Here is a 17,810-nt window from a genome sequence, read left to right as displayed (position 1 = left end):
GCCCAAGGCAGTAACCTGCTCACTAACACACCCTGTACTGGCTTCTTTCCCTTTCCCATCTCACTTCCCCACTCCTCTAGCTGCGTTTCCTGAAATCGTCTCCCAAATAAGCATGTCTCAGAGTGTGCTTCTGGGAGAGCCAATCTAATGTATTCATTGATTTATCCCAAGTGCACAGAACAGACTAGGCATTCTGTACATTATCTATGAACTCAGAGTACAGAAATACAAAAAGTACGAAAGTGGAAAGCTTGATGTCTTTCCTTCCAGACCTTTTTCTACACACATGTATAATTTATAGAGCCCTGGTGGCAGAGTGGTTAAGAGCTTGGCTGCTTACCACAAGGTCGGCAGTTCAAATCCACCAGCCACTCATTGGAAACCCTATAGGGCAGTTCTACTCTTTCTTATAGGGTCATTATGAGTCGTAATCAACTTGACGGAAATGGGTTTACGAGTTATATAACTTATAACATATATAATATTTATCATTCCAAAAAGGGAGGCAATGACCTGAGTTGTCATCCCAGCACTGTCCTTGGGCAGCTCATCCTCTCTGAGTGTCATTCCCCCATGTGTCAAGTGGGGAGGAGAGGACCTATGTCTTGGGGTTGGCTGTGAAGATGACATTAGATTATCCATGTGTCCAGAGCAGCTCCCAGCAGACATAAGTCCTCCTAGGCAACTGATGGTTCAAGATGATCTTGCTTTCCAGATTGTGCAATGCTCTTGCATAGATTTCTCGCTCCCACCTTATCCTCCAGGTGGTCTGGGAGATAGCAAGTGAGGTGGTCTCAGGGGCTGTCCCTGCTTGTCCTGCAGACTGTTTCCCTCCCAGCTCCAGATCTGTGCCCTCGCTTGAACACGGGGGTGGGGGGCAGTAGAGAGGGACAGGGGAAAGAGACCCTCACTCACATGCCCCTCCACTCCTTCGAAGGCCCTGGGAGTTCCTCTGCTGGGCTGGTTCCCTGAGTGCCCCTTGGGGATGGACAGGTGCTGGCTGGAGCAGTTAGTCAGAATTTCTGCAGCAAGAGGGGCGAGGAAAGACACGATCCCCCACCCCAGAGACCCACCACCTTCTGGACCTTCCTCATTGCCTCTCTTTTTAGAACAAACCAGAATTATTTTGCAGTTATTGCAAATGACCGTTATGAAAGCTATTCAGGAACATGAGAGAAAAAAAAAAAAAGTTCAGAATACATTAAAACCAAACCCCTTGCCATCCGGTTGACTCCAACTCATAGCAACCCTATAGAACACAGTAGAACTGCCCCATAGGGTTTCCAAGGAGCACCTGGTGGATTTGAACTGTTGACCTTTTGGTTAGCAGCCGCAGCTCTTAACCACTACACTACCAGGTTTTATGAAGGTAAATTAACAGAAAACAAGGTAGTTCATACACTGATTACAGAAATGGAAAAAATTATGTTTGTAAATGGAGCAGGACTGGGAGGGAAGAGGAAACAATAACAGCTGTTTTATTTGTTGGAGGTGGCACAAGTGTGCACAACTGTTTTTTGTTCTCATTTTAAATTTCATTAATGTAGTTACAGGGTTTATATAATAAATCATGACAATAAGCTATCTTTAAGAAAACTAAAAAGAACGGAAGTTCAGCAATTGAGCTGGAGTAGGATCCTTGCCAAACACGCTTCTCCCAGCAGGCTGTTCATTCACAGTGGCAGCTTCATGTCACAGCTCCACAGTTAAAAGTAAGCTACCATTAACAATTCAACATCCCAGGAAAACATTCCAGATGTTGTAAAATCTAAAATGCTGGTTAAAAACAGTATGTACAGTGTGCTTCCGAGTTTATTAAGAAAATCTAAATGGACATGCATATGATCTTAAAAGACTGGACAGATGTACATCAAAATGCTAACGTTAGTTATTTATTTTCTTGTGTTTGATTTCTGAATTTTTTTACGCTAAATACAATTTATTGTTGAAATAAATAAATGTATGTACGTAAAAAAGGTTATAAAGTCTTCAACAGAGTGTAATTCCATGTTATTAAAACAAATATTCTATTTTATTGGTAGTGATGTAAAGAAAGTTATAAGTAGTGATGTATAGAAAAAAGTCTAGAAGGAGTGTGTGTATACAACATTAAGAGTGCTTGTCTCTAGATAATGGATGACTTTTTATTTTCCTATATGTATTTTTAAAATTTTCCATAATGAGCATGTGATTACCTGTATAATAAAATGAATATAATACAAAATAGTTAAAATAATATAGTTAAATAATATATTACAAATAAAATATTTTATTTTTAAGAAGAGAGAATGATGTCCATTTTTCAGACCTCAGTACTGAGTATCAGAGACTAAGGATGTGAACAAATGATCAAGTTTAGTACAGAGCCTGGCTTTCTGCCTTCCAAATTTCCTTCCCGTTGTCTCCTCTCCCAGACCTATTGTCCTTGTAGGCCTCTAAAAGAAATCTCTTGACTGATCAATCAGTGGGGTTTGGGGATGGAGCAAAAGGAAACATATGTGTTCAGGCTGCCATCTTTACCCAGAGGTCTACACTCCCTGTTCTACAGATTTGTCCCATATCCCATTTGGTCTCCTCTCCCAGTAGTTCAGCCTCTGGTCTTTCAACTACACCTCATAAAACCCCTCCCCATCCTGATCCAAGGTGCTCAGAGCCAAATTGGGTGCTCCTGATGTGGCCATGCCACCCAGAGCATGAATGATGGTCCACAGGGCTCCAGCAATATTCAGTAGATGTTCACTCTGTGCTAGGCACTTCAGAGAGGATCAGAGAATCCCTGCCAGCCAACCTTCTAATCCCTTTGAGAAAACAAAGCACATACACTTGAAAAGTTAAATGCCAAATAGGATTTCTCCAAGTGGGATACAACTGCAAAATGAGCAAAATGAAAGCAATTGAACTTAAAAAAATGTTACAGAACCATTTGGCAAGTATTATAAGTACCTGGCCCTTATATTATAAAGTTACATGTTAAAAAGTAGACGACAAAATTAGTGATAATTATAGAAAACAAGTCAAAGACAGAATAGACAAGAAAACCATATACAGGCAGTCCCCAGATTACGAACAAGTTCTGTTCCTAAGTCATATCTTTAAGTCGAATTTATACATAAGATGAAACAGTTAGTACGGTTCATATCTAACATCAGTTAGTCAAATGTTTGTCTTAGTATATAGTGTAGCTTTCTGTGCATAAAAACATTAAAGAAACACTTCCAGATACATTAAAACATCTTTAACATAATAATACAGTAATAATAATGATAATGTTTTAATGTGCATTGCAAAATAACACCTGTTTGTTATTACGAACCATTGTATGTACCTAGAATTTTTAATATATGTAATAGGCTTTACAGGGGTTGGTTCTTGACTAGGGGTTGTACATAAGTTGGACATTCATAACCTGGGAACTGCCTATATCTAAATATTAAGAGTGATTATCTTTGGATGATGGAAATGTGGGTGATTTTTTCCTATATTTTACATTATTTATACAATGGATTTATACCACTTTTATTTTTTCGAAGTGTTATTATTTATTCTGATTTCAAAAGTAACACAGGATCCGTTTAAAAAAAAGTACAGATTCTTATATTTTACCGCATTATATAGAATGTAAAGATTCTTTTAATTCCAATCCCATAGATACCTTTAAAAAAAGTTTCATTTTTTTTCTCATTTCAAAATAAGTACATATTCACTGGAAAACTTTAGAAGGACCAACATTAGCAAAAGGAAGAATTAAAAAAAAAATCAAAAACAAAAACCTCTCTCAATCCTATTACCCAGAAATAATCACTATTAACATTCTGGTGTATATCCTTTTAGTCTTTTTCCTATGTATATACAGAAAGTTCATTCATTTAATTTTTATAAAGACAGTATCATATTATACATTAATATTTAATGAACATTTCCTCATGTCATTAAATATTCTTTTATGTTTAGATGCTCTTCAATGGGGGCCCTGATGGCATTCTGGACATAATAAACAGTTCTTCAATGTGTGGGACTATTCTGTATACTGCAGGATATTTAGTATCACTGCCCCCACAGTTACTTTGACAATCAAAAATGAGAGTAGGGTGGTGGAGATATGTTTCCCTCATGATTGAGTATCACCCCTCAATCATTTGTTATTGTTAGCTGCTGTCTAGTCTGCTCCCCACTCATGGTGATTCCATGCGTAACGGAACAAAATGCTGCCCTGTGCCATCCTCGTGATTGGTTGCGGATCTACTGTTGTGATCCATAGGGTTTTCATTGACTGGTTTTTGGAAGTAGCTCTCTAGGCCTTTCTTCCTAGTCTGTCTTAGTTTGGAAGCTCCACTGAAACCTGTTCAGCATCATAGCAACATGCAAGCCTCCACTGACAGACAGTCATGGTGCACATGAGGTGCAGCGGATGGGAATTGCACCTGGGTCTCCCTCATGGAAGGCAAGAATTCTACCACTGAAAACTACCACGGCCCCACCACTCTTTGTTTATATAGGGATTTGTTAAATAAATAAATAAATAGGGTTGAAGGTCAAAGTTTCAGAAATGGCAGCAGAGAAATGTTACACACAGAACATATAATCTTCATGCTTTAATCTAATTAATTCCTTAAAATCAATTTCTTGGAGTGGATATACTGTATGTACATTAAAAACATTGATATGAAAGAATCACATGATCATCTCAATCGACACAGAAAAGGCATTCGAAAAAGTCCAACACCCATTCTTGAAAAAAACTCTCAATAAATTAAGAATAGAAGGGAAAATTCCTCAACATAGTAAAGAGCATCTATACAAAACCAACAGCCAACATGATTCTCAATGGAGAGAGGCTGAAAGCATTCCCCCTGAGAAGTGGAACAAGACAAGGATGCCCTTTATCACAACTCCTATTTAACATTGACACAGTGGCTGTAACAATGGGCTCAAGCAGAACAATGATTGTGAGGATAGCGCAGGCCTGGGCAGTGTTTTGTTCTGTTGTACACAGGGTCGCTATGAGTTGGAACTGACTCGACGGCACCTAACAACAACAACAACTTTTAACATTGTGCTGAAGTCCTACCTAGAGCAATAAGGCAAGAAAAATAAATAAAGGGCATCCAAATTGGAAAGGAAGAAATAAAACTATCCCAATTTGCAGATGATATGATCCTATACATACAGAACCCCAAAGATTCCACAAGAAAACTACTGGAGCTAGTAAAAAGATTCAGCAGAGTAGCAGGATACAAGATCAACATACAAAAATGAGTTGGATTCCTATACACCACCAAAGAGAAATTCTAAAAGGAAATCAGGAAACAATACTCATTTATAATAGTCTCTAAAAAGATAAAATACTTAGGAATAAATCTAACTAGGGATGTAAAAGACCTATACAAAGAAAACTACAAAACACTATTGCAAGAAATCAAAAGAGACCTACACAAATGGAAAAACATACCATGCTCATGGATAGGAAGACTCAACATTGTGAAAATGTCAACTCCACCCAAAGTTATCTACAGCTACAATGCAATCCCAATCGAAATATCAAAAGCATTCTTTAATGAGATGGAAAAACTAATCACCAACTGTGATGGTTAAGAGTGTGTGTCAGCTTGGCTGGGCCATGATTCTCAGTGTTTATATGTGATCACTCCCATGGTGGGATCTGCTGTGAGTAGCCAATCAGTTGAAAGGGAGTTTCCTTGGGCGTGTGGCCTGCATCTGAATATAAGCAGACGTTCTGGCTTTTTGCTCCGCTCTGGATCCTGCAGCTGGCTTCTGTTCGTCTGACCTCTGGTTCTTGGAACTCGAGCAAGCAGCTTACCGGCCGAACTTGGGATTCATTGATCTTCACAGCCTGTGAGCAAGAGCCCGGCTCTCCAACCTCCTGATCTTAGTTCACCAGCCCCTGAAGCTACATGAATCAGGAGAAGCCTTGCAGTCTTCCCTGCTGATCTTGGGATTTGCTGATCTTCACAGCCTATGAGCAAAATCCCTGCTCTCTGACCTGCCAATCTTGGGTTCACCAGCCCCTGCAGCTACATGAGTCAGGAGAAGCCTCTATCTTGATCCACAGACTTAGGACATTCCAGACTCTACAACCATGTGAGCCGTTTCCTTGATATAAATCTCTCTATATACATATATATTTATTCCTTTACTGGTTTTGCTTCTCTAGAGAACCCAGCCTAAGACACCAACTTTACATGGAAAGGAAAGAGGCCCCAGATAAGCAAAGCATTACTGAAGAAAAAGAACAAAGTAGGAGCCCTCACACTACCTGATCTCAGAACTACTACACAGCCAGGGTAGTCAAAATAGCCTGGTATTGGTACAATGACAGACACATAGACCAATGGAACAGAATCAAGAACCCAGATGTAAATCTATCCACCTATGGTCAGCTGATCTTTGACAAAGGACCAAAGTCCATTAAATGGGGAAAAGACAGTCTTTTTAACAAATGGTACTAAAGAAATTGGATGTCCATCTGTAAAAAAAAAAGAAACAGGACCCATGCCTCACACCGTACACAAAAACTAACTCAAAATGGATCAGAGACCTAAATATAAAACCTAAAAATATCACAGAAGAAAAAACAGGGACAATGCTAGGGGCCCTAATACACGGCATAAATAGAATAGAAACCATAACTAACAATGCACAAACTCCAGAAGACAAACTAGATAACTGGGAGCTCCTAAAAGTTAAACCCCTATGCTCATCAAAAGACTTCAGCAGAAGAGTAAAAAGAGAACCTACAGAGTGGGAAAAAAAATTTTGGCTATGACATATCCAACAAGGGTCTAATCTCTAAAATCTATAGAATACTTCAACACCTCAACAATAAAAAGACAAATAATCCAATTAAAAAAATGGGCAAAGGATATGAACAGACACTTTACCAAATACATGCAGGCAGCTAACAGACACATGAAGAAATGCTTGGGATCATAAGCCATTAGAAAAAAAAAATCAAACCCACTGCAGTTGAGTCGATTCTGACTCACAGCAACCCTATAGGACAGAATAGAACTGCGCCATAGGTTTTCCAAGGAGTGGCTGGTGGATTCAAACTGCCAACCTTTTGGTTAGCAGCCAAACGCTTACCCACTGCACCACCAGGGCTCTGTTAGAGAAATGCAAATAAAAACTACAATGAGATACCATCTCACCCCAACATTACTGGCACTAATCAAAAAAACAGAAAATAACAAATGCTGGAGAGGTTGTGGGGAGATTGGAACTCTTACTGCTGATGGGAATGTAAAATGGTACAACCACTATGGAAAACAATATGGTGCCTCCTTAAAAAGCTAGAAATAGAAATATCATACAACCCAGCAATCCCACTCCTAGGAATATATCCTAGAGAAATAAGAGCCATCACACGAATAGACATATGTACACCATGTTCACTGTAGCATTATTCACAATAGCAAAAAGATGGAAACAACCTAAGTGCCCATCAACAGATGTATAAACAAATTATGGTACATACCCACAATGGAATACTACACAATGATAAAGAACAGTGATGAATCTGCAAAAAATCTCACAACACGGATGAATGTGGAGGGCATTATACTGAGTGAAATAAGTCAATCACAGAAAGACAAATATTGTATTAGACCGCTACTATAAAAACTCAAGAAAAGATTTACACATAGAAGAAACAAATCTTTGATGGTTATGAGGGAATGGAGGGATGGGGAAGGGAAATCATTAACTAGATAGTAGACAAGTGTTAACTTTGGTGAAGGGAAAGGCAACACACAATATAGGGGAAGTCAGCACAACTTGACCAAGGCAAAGTCACAGAAGCTTCGTAGACATATCCGAACACCTTACGGGACCAAATTACTGGGGCTGAGGGCTGGGGACCATGGTCTCAGGGGACATCTAGGTCAACTGGCATAACATAGCTCATAAAGAAAATGTTCTTCATCCTACTTTGGTGAGTAGCATCTGGGGTCTTAAAAGCTTGTGAGTTGCCATCTAAGACACATCTATTGGTCCCATCCCATCTGGAGCAAAGGAGAATAAAGAAAACCAAAGACACAAGGAAAATATTAGTCCAAAGCACTAACGGACCACATGAATCACAGCCTCCACCAGCCTGGGCCCAGAAGAACTAGATGGTGCCCACCTACCACCACTGATGACTCTGACATGGATCATAATAGAGGGTCCTGGACAGAGCAGGAGTAAAATGTAGAACAAAACTCAAATTCACAAAAAGAGACCAGACTTACTGGTCTGACAGAAACTGAAGGAACTCCTGAGACTATGGCTCCTGGATACCCTGCTAACTCAGAACTGAAGCCACTCCCAAAGTCCACCCTTCAGCCAAAGACTAGACAGGCCTATAAAACAAACGGTAATACATGTGAGGAATGTGCTTCTTAGTTCAATCAAATATACGAGACCAAATGGGCAACCCTGCCCCAAAGCAAAGACAAGAAGGCAGGAAGGGGCAGGAAAGCTGGATGAAGGGACACAGGGAACCCGTGGTGTAAAGGGAAATGAGGAGAGTGCTGACACATTGTGGGGATTGTAACCAGTGTCGCAAACTAATTCGGGTGTAAATTTTTAAATGAGAAGCTAATTTGCACTGTGAAGTTTCACCTAAAGTACAATTAAAAAAAAAATGTTGATATGTAATGGATGGTAGGTGTCTTCAGTATTATCTAGTACCACCCCTTATCTATTAAATGAACAACCGTAGACCCCCAAAGAAGTTAAGTGCTCTGTCTAGTCACATAGGGAATAAAAACAAAATGAAACCAGTTGCTGATGAGTCAGTTCCGACTCATGGTGACCCCATGCGTGTCAGAGTAGAACTGTGCTCCATAGGGTTTTCAATGGCTTATTTTTCAGAAGTAGATCTCAGGCCTTTCTTCCACATAAGGAATAAGGAACTCAAAACCAGACTTGTTGCTGGAGTAGATTCCAACTCATAGCGACCCTACTGGACAGTGTAGAACTGCCCGGTAGGGTTTCCGAGGAGCAACTGGTGGATTCGACCTGCTGACCTTTTGGTTAGTAGCCGGGCTCTTAACCACTCCGCCACACATAAGGAATATATCCATGAAGGCTTTTATCTGCCATGATAGATAAAGCATTTAGGTCCTATCTGAAAGTCATGCAGTTTGGGGAGCATCTTGACTGATGTGAGCAAGGGGGAACTGGCACAGAGTTGAGACAAACAACTCTTCTGTTCCTCTCAGCAGGGGCCTGGAGTCTTACAGACAAAGATTTGAATCCCACTCTGTCACATAATAGCTGTGTGATCTTAGGAAATACCCTGTTCCCCTAACTTTCAGCTTCCTCATCACTACATGGGAATGTTGAGTAAAGAGTTACCAAAATACTTTTCCTTCTCTATGGACAAATAAGTTTCTAGTCCCATTTACCCTGGAAACATGATAAAGGTGGAATGTCAGCTGTGTTACCAGGCAACACCACTTACAGTGAAAATGACTGCTGATTGGCAAATTCTGTGTAGACAGGAAAGGCTATGAAGGAATTATAAATAATTAGTGGAAAACCGAAGCTTTCAGCTGCCCTGAGGGTAGTGAATCCTGTAACTGGGAATTGCCCTTGCTGAGATCTTGGAAGCTTTGTCCATGGGACTGTTAAAAGATTTGGACGTGGGACTTCTAAGCCAGGGGGTTCCCACCCATTGTGGCCTTGTTTCCTCACACTTGGGCTGTCACCTGGGTGGGCCAGAGGTTATGTGTGGTCTTCTTTGAGCACTCGTGAGGCTACCCTGCTGCACACTGTAGTTCTGTCCCTGCATCCTTCTAGGCAAAGCTAGTGCCAATTCGGCCCATTGGGTTTTGTGAGTCTAACTATCTGGTGAAGCCAAAGACCCCTAAAGGGGGCAGTGCGGAGACAATAGCCGTAGCCACCTGGTGGGATTGTGAGGATTAAACGAAATCATAGAAATAGAGTTGCTGGCAGAGGATGTGACAAGCTCCCTACTCCTCAGCCCAGAAAAAAATACCTGTCTTTGGACTCTTCCACTCGCTTTTTCCTTGGTGGAGAAAGGCCTGTCTCTGGCTTCCAATCTGAACAATCATGTGCTTTCTCATTCTTCTTTGCTTTTTCTCTTTCCTCTCCTTTTTCTCCTTTGGGGAGTCCAGGGGAGTCTGAAAACAAAAGGGTAGCATTGTCTCTCAACGCAGCCCCATCTCAGGGGGACCCAACATGACTTTGGGGAGGAGGGAGAAAAAGGCAGGGACTGGGACAACTGCATAGCCTCCCAACACACACACACACACACAAATATACATTTATACACACCCACACGTACATGACATGCATATATGTGTACAAATACACATTCAGACACAGGAATATAACTACTTTTGCACACACACCTGTGCACATATTCATACAATGTGCATAAACGTAAAAATCAGTTGCTGTTGAGTCCACCTGACTCATGGCAATCCCACGTGTGTCAGAGTAGAACTGTGCTCCATAGGGTTTTCGGTGGCTGATTTTTCCGAAGTAGATTCCCAGTCCTCTCTTCTGAGGCACCTCTGGGTGAACTTGAACCTGCAACCTTTTGGTTAGCAGCCAAGTGCTTAATGGTTTGCACCACCCTGGGACTCCGTGTATATACGAACATACATGTACTATATATACAAACACAAGCACAAAAACAGAAATACATACATATGCACTTGTACACAAAAACTCACACATCTACAAATGCTTGCGCTTGTATACACAGACACACTGGCACTTCCCGCTAGCTAACTCCCCGAGCCTGATTCAGAGCTCACCTGTCATTTATTAAGTCATTCAACAAACATACACTGAGTTCAGCTATGAGCCAGGCACTGTCCTAGATGCCAGGGATATGGAGGGAGACAAACATGGGCCCCAGTCATCCTGGCCCCTCTCACCCAGCAGCCGCTTCCAGTTTTTGATGAGGACTTTGGCTAAGGACACAACCTCCTTGTCCGAGCAGTGCTTGCGGACGCCGTTAACAGCAACTCCAATCCTGGTTGTCTACAAAGTGAGAGGTGTAGGGGCTGTTATTGGGATGGACACACAGGACTGGCTGCCCTGGCTCAACTACCCCCAACTCCTGATCCCTCCAGGGTGCCAGTTCTGACCTATGACTGAGGCAATAACCCTGATCCTATAACTGAGGCTCTGACCCGGCCCCTACACTGATAACCTTGGCTTTGGTGAAAAGCTGAGGAGGGAGGCTTTGGCTGACGATCAGAACCCCTCCCTTTCCCCACCCCATAGTGTCCTTGAGCCCAAGGTCCAACTGAGACAAAGCTCTGGCTACCAGAGCTTGGGTCTGTACTGATTTTTGGGCCAAGAGGTTTCTGGTAAAGTTTGGGTGCTACACAGGCAACACAGGGAGGATCTAAAAACAGAGGGTGGCTTTTCCTTCTCCCTGGATCATTGGCCTCTTGGATCCCACAGGCCTGAGGCCCTGGGAAATGGGGTGATTAAGGAAAGCAAACCAGTCTTTCTCCCAACCCAGAGGGACCCTTGTGCCTGGAAGGTACCCTGCTGCCTACTAGATGTCTTAGTGTCTCCCTCAGTCCCACCCTAAGAGGTCTATACCTCAAGACTCCCCTTCCCCCAGGCCCTCCCCTCAGAACCACCCCTCCACAGTCTCCCCCAACCAGGGTATCTCCCTCCCAGAGGCACTGCCCCAGGGCACCCCATCCCCACCCCACCTGTAGTAGCTGGATGGACATCTGACAGCTGTTCAGCTTCTTCAGAAGGTCAAGGGCGCCTTCCTGTGGGAGGCCACAAGGTGAGAACTGAGGCCTGTGGGTTGAGCACTGGGTCCCAGGCCTCTGACCACTGTGTGGTCTTGGTGGGAGAGAAGGAGGTGGGAGGATGGGAGGAGACCATTCTAGTCACAGGATATAGACAGACAAGGGGTGGAAGGACAGGCAAGGGGAAGAAAGGAGAGTAGAGAAGGAAAATTCTGGCCCAGACCAGCTCTAACCTCACCTCCCACCACTCATCAGGGTTCAAACCCCACTGAGCCAGGGTGCAACCTAACTGCTCATTCTGACCTCAGTCTTGTTTCTGCTGTTCCTTCCACCAGGCATGCTCTCCTCCTGCCCCATCTTTCCCTCCAAAATTAATCACGCCATGGCTTATTGTTGTCGCTTGTGTGTCTGTACCCCACTTCTCCTCACTTCACAACTGTGTGCTTCTGCAGGGTGAGAACTGTAGGCTTTTTTTCCCAATAGCTTTATCAAGGTATAATCGACACATAATAAATGGCACATATAGTACCATTTGATTTCTGACATACATATACACACATGAAACCATTACCACAATCAAGTCATGAACATATCCATCATCCCCAAGTTTCCTCAGCCCTCAACCTTTGTAGTTTATCCCCCACTCTTACCCCCAACCCTGGGCCCAGGCAACCACTAATCTGCTTTCTGTCACTACAGATGAGCTTGCATTTTAAAAGGTTTTATATAGAGTACTGTATGGACTTCTTCGGTCTGGCTTCTTTCACCCAATTATTGTCACATAATTATTTTGAGATTCATCCATGCTGCTGTGTGAATCAATAGTTCCTTTTTATTGCTGAGCAGTTTTCCATTGTAGAGATATACCACAATTTGTTTATCTATTCACCTGATGATGGGACTTTGGGGTAGTTTCCAGTTTGGGGCTATTACAAATAAAGCTGTTACGAACATTCATGTACACGTCTTTCTGTGGATGTATACTTTCAATTCTCTTGGATAAAGAGAACTGTTTTAGTCTCTGAGACTTTAGGGCTCAGCACAGAGCCCAGTGCTTCCTGAGTGAATGAATGAGTGAATGAGTGAGTGAATGAATGAATGAGGGAATGAATAAAGCCATAAGTAGAAAGTGGGTGGGGACAAAAGGAGGCTCAGAAGTGCAAACCTGCTGGCTACCAGGCCCTGAACACCCCTGACCTATTTCAGCCTCCATCCTCCCACCCCCTTCCTGGTAGTCAGCCTGAGCCTCCTCTCCTGATCGGTACCCTGGAGAAGTACCAGCTGACTGTGTCCTGTATGCCCTGTCCCTGGCCCATTCTGCACAGTTCCAGCTGCCAAACCCTGTCTTGCCAAGCTCCTGGCCCATGTTCCAAGAGCTGCCCTCCCTCAGTCCTCAACCTCCCTTAGAACTTAGGTTCACAGGACTTTTTTTTAGCACTGTGTCTTGTGGACGTGTGTGCATGTAAACCTGTGGACATATAACTCTGTGTGTAACATTAAGTGCTTACTATGTGCACAGCATTGTTCTAAGTCTTTTACATGCATTATATCATTTAACTCTCATAAAATCCCTGTGAGGTAGGTACTATTACTATCCCCAATTTTGCAGAATTATTATCCATTTTTACAGAAGAGGAATCCAAAAAACAGAAAGGTTAAATAATTTGCCCAAGGTTACATAGCTGTAAAGAGCTGAGCTGGGAAAACTCAGCTCTTTTAGGTTCTAGCCACTATATAAACTGTGTAGGTATGGATATTGCTCTGTGTGGATATGTCCAATCAGGGAATCTCAACGTGGGTAAGTGCCATGGTGTGCTGATCCATGTTTAACAACTATTTTTCCAAGAAAAAGAAAACACCTAATTTGTAGTGTCTGCCAATTTCTGTGGTGTAAATACTCCTCCATGGCCAGTTTCAAGCTCCCAACATGACGTCACTTTACTGAAGGAGGTATTGGGAAGAGATGTGCAGTTCATGCCATTATATAGGATTTCCACCACATAGATACATTAGAAGTAAATAACATGTAGACCATAGATAACAGGAAAATGTAGCAAATTAGGTAGTGATGATTTTGGAGTATTTTTATCTTTGTTCTTAATATCATTTATTTAACTGTAAGCAAGCACCTACTTTAAATTTAAAAAAAATGGCTGTGTTTAACAACTGACTTGCAAATTTCCTGAAGATTCAACAATTGGCTTTCATAAGCTCATGCAGACCAGCTCTAGCTCCCCAGTGAGTGTGTGCCTCTATGTGCCTCTGTGTGCCACAGCTGTAAAACTGGGTCATGCTGGAGAGAAACAGCCATGAGCCCCGGTTGTAGCAGGGCTCACAAAGCCTTATGCAAGTGTTGCCGGGTGTGTCTCCCTGTATGTACATATGGAATGTGCTACCAGGGGTGTCTCTGGTCGATGTATGGAGCTGTGTGTTTGCAGGCACAACTATGTCTATTTGTCTTTTGGGGAGATGCCTGTATGTGTAGGTGTGGCTGTTTGCTAATTCTCGAAACCCTATGGGGCAATTCTACTCTGTTCTACGGGGTCGCTATGAGTCAGAATCAACTGGATGGCAGTGGGGTTTTTTTTTTGGTTTGGTAGTTATGTGTGTCTGGGTGTAGCTGTGTTTTGTGTGTATGTGTGTAGTTGCCTTTGTGTATCTCTTTGTAAATGTAATGGCATCTGCAGGTCAGCGTGTCTGTCATGTCAGGGCCAGCAGCCATGTGCTGTATGCAGTTATGTTTGTAGTTTCTTGTTTAGCTATTGTTATGTGTGGCTGCATGTGTGCAGCTGTGTTGGTTGACATGTAATTATGTAGCTGCGACTGTTGGTGTTCGGCTGTTTGTCTGAAGTAGTTTCAGCCAGTGCACACTGACAGAATCCAGCGAAAGCCCTAAGTCCCTGGGACTTCAGCGATTGGCAGCAAACCTCAGGCCTGAGCTGCAATGTGGAGGATCCGTCTTATTACAGGAAGTGTGTCCTCCTTTCCCTAACCACCACTGGAAAGGCTCGATTTCACTCCCAGAGCAGGCCCCACCTTCCTCGGCCAGAAGCCCAGAGCTCTGTGCCCACCTAGACGCTGCCAAGAGTCCAGGCGCAGACGTGGCTGCAGACTGGCTCTGTGATGCAGGGACCCTGTGACCAGACTTGCATCTTTCCTGGAAACAGCTCTGGGCACTTCCACAGAGACCCATCCCCAAGGGACATTATTTCCTCTTCCCATTTCACAGAAGAGGAAACTGAGGGCCAGGGAGGAAAAGTAGAGTGGCTTACCTAAGGCCATAAAAGGAGTAAAGGAGAGATAAGTCCCTTTCTCTTCAGCTGGAGTTCCACCTCCCCACCCCACCAAGCAGCCTTTCCCCAGGTCTCCCCAGCTTTCCCACTCCTCCCTACCCCACTCCCACCCCTTGTATCCAGAGGCCCAGAGTCTCTTTCTTGGCTTAAGCCTAGGGTGAACAAGGGAAGGGGCTGGAGTAACCTGCCTACTTGACATTGAATTCGGCTCAGAAGACCTGGGCTGGGCTCCACCACCCCTACCTGGGGAAGTGACCCAGTTGACTTAATGCTCTCAGTTTCACTGATTTTGGAGGAATGGAGTGGGTAGAAGCTGCGAGTGTAAGGATCAGAAGCTCTGGGCAGTCTGTAGGCTTTTACGGCACCTCGCAGAGTTTCTCCTGGCTGTGCAGAAGCAGGTCTCATTCACTAGCTCTTACCAAGCCCAGTCCAACTCCTATTCAGGACTTTACATGCCTATCTCATCTCTTCAACCCTCACAACCACCACCAGAGACACCCCTCTCCATCAGGGGCAGAACATCCAACAGGCAAGGTAAGCACGGTGCTTACCTTGCTTACCAGATCATCTGTAGTGCACAATTTCACATTTTTTCACCACATCAAAGATTCTGCTGCCAGGTATGGCTAGCATCTGTCTCTCCCCAACCCCACAGCACCTTCTGCAGAACCAAAGCGTCTTTTTAAATTTACAATCCCTGACGGGCAGATGACCCAGTAAGCACAGGTAAGCACAGGCTTACTTACTAATCTCTAGTGAACAATTTCACATCAATGCTGTGGTGAAACTCATGATGCTTACCTTGCTTGTTGGATAATCCACCTCTGTTCTCCAATCTCCTTACAGATGAAGAAACTGAGGCTCTGATCTCTATATAGAGACCAACTCATTTCCCGCTCAAGGTCTACTCTTGGGCTCCCTGACACGCCATGGTTCCAGCCACCCCTCCTTGTTCCAGGCTCTATAACTTCCCTTGGGGTTCACCCCTTTCCCAAACTCCTACGGCGGCAGAATGTGCTGGAAGTTCAGGCCCTGCTCCAGCACGTGGCTATGGATGGTGGGAGAAGGGCCAACAGGCTGTCCCATGCCCCAGGCTCCTTTCCTCTCTTTTCTCCTGGGGTAAACCCAGGCCCTCTCCTGCCCCAGGGCCAAGTTTGCTCTGGCCTGGAGATTGGGCCGCCGCCAGCCTGAGGCAAAGATCACAGGGAAATCAAACATTAACTTCAAGTCAGGCCTGCACTCCGGCCATCGGCAGGGGCCCAGGGGCCCTCAAGCAGGGCCGCGGGCCCGATTTTGTCCCGTCCCTCTCTGCCACCCACCCCATAGCTGAGGGCTCCAGCCAGCCACCTCCCCCACCCCGCACTGCGGCAGCCCCGCACCTGTTCACCCCCGCCGCCAGGCCCCTCCCCGCGGCCAAGCAGAGAAAGCTGTAACGAGACCCGCTCCCGCGCCCCACACAGTCCTTCGCTTCTCTCCCCCAGACCCACTCTCGGGATGCAGGGGAACGATGTCCAGCACCCCTCACCAGCTCAAGTTTCTTTGCCCCTTCTCTGGGGTGGGGGGCAGAATTCTGTCCCCTCCAGGCCTCCCGCCGCCGCGGCTCCCCGGACTTTGCACACGCCTTGCGTCTTGGCACTCCGAAAAGTCTTTTCCAAGTCTTGTAGCCCACTTTCCCGGGCCCTGCCCAAGCTACCCAGAGGCCTCCTGAACCTTACAGGTCTAGAGGGACGTGAAAAGTCGCTCCTCCGGAGCCCAAATTCGATCCCCCGGGGGCGCTGGGAGACGCACACGCCCACCCCGAGGCGCTCGACAGTCCCCAGGGGACACTGAGCCCTGTGCAAGCCGCGCCTCCCTCGGGTCCCGAGCCCCACACGCGCCTGCCGGGCGCCCCGCCAGCACGTGCCCCCAGGACTCCTGGGCTCGCCCGCGCCGCGCCTCCGGGGGGCGGGGGCTGTGGCCCAAACTCTGCCGCCTCACCGTGTGCTTCCGGGCCACCATCTTCTCCAGCTTTTTGGCGATCCTCAGCAGCTCCTCTTCCTGGCCCATGGTGGCCTGCGACCCCCAGCGGGGCGAGGGGCGCAGGGGCAGCAGCCGGGCGTCGCGGGGCAGGAGGTGCAAAGCTGAAGGACGCGCAATCCGTGCGGGCCCCAAACCCACACGACACACACGTCTGGCGGGGGCGGGGCTCTCCCGCCACCCTCTGCCAGGCTGCCTCGGAACGGGGCGGGTGGGGGGGAGAGGAGGGGTGGCGTGCTCTAAATATAGACTTCAAGGACTCGCCCCGGCAAAGATTGACCGCGCCGGGCGGCCGGGCGGCCGAGCCTCAGGGGTCAGATGAGGCTGCAAGAGAGGGCCCTTCACCTCTGGCCCTTCCTGGGACGCCGCGGGCTGAAGGGAGATTGGAAAGGAGGGATCTCTGGCGAGCAGGGAGCCGTTCGTTCCGGGACACAAGAGGCGGTCGGGGCGCGGAGGGAGCCTGAGAGTGCCCCAGGACCTCAGAGAAGAGTTCTGGACTCCTGTGTCTCTACTTTTACAGCTGAAAGCGGGCGGACCCAGCTCCGTGCCCATGCTCCCAAGTGGAGGCAACTTGTTGCGCTCAAATCACACGACCGCTAAATCCAACTTATCAGCGCTCATTCATTTGTGCACACGGTCTGTGCACACCCGTGTATCCAGGCTCTGTGTTTCCAACTGTAGACCCCAAAGTGCACACAATTTGCATGCCATCTATTTTGCTAGATTAGGTTTTACATTTCTAACAAGT

At 45.4% G+C, this 17,810-nt stretch overlaps 1 protein-coding gene across 1 annotated transcript in view; it reads right to left on the bottom strand.

Annotated features, from left to right (window-relative positions):
- Positions 1 to 17,230, bottom strand: part of TCEA3 (transcription elongation factor A3) — a 47,453-nt gene extending 30,223 nt beyond the window's left edge. The window contains exons 1-4 of the mRNA XM_004377135.1: positions 17,024 to 17,230; positions 11,709 to 11,771; positions 10,914 to 11,019; positions 10,004 to 10,148 (exon numbers count right to left, since the gene is read on the bottom strand). Coding sequence (XP_004377192.1) covers positions 10,004 to 10,148; positions 10,914 to 11,019; positions 11,709 to 11,771; positions 17,024 to 17,092 — 383 coding nt within the window. The 5' untranslated portion in view covers positions 17,093 to 17,230. The remainder of the gene's footprint in view (positions 1 to 10,003; positions 10,149 to 10,913; positions 11,020 to 11,708; positions 11,772 to 17,023) is intronic.
- Positions 17,231 to 17,810: the final 580 nt, after the last annotated feature.

The sequence above is a fragment of the Trichechus manatus genome, unplaced genomic scaffold (assembly GCF_000243295.1).
Source record: "Trichechus manatus latirostris isolate Lorelei unplaced genomic scaffold, TriManLat1.0 scaffold00048, whole genome shotgun sequence".
Lineage (NCBI taxonomy): Eukaryota > Metazoa > Chordata > Mammalia > Sirenia > Trichechidae > Trichechus > Trichechus manatus.
This window is presented reverse-complemented; position numbering and strand designations above follow the sequence as displayed.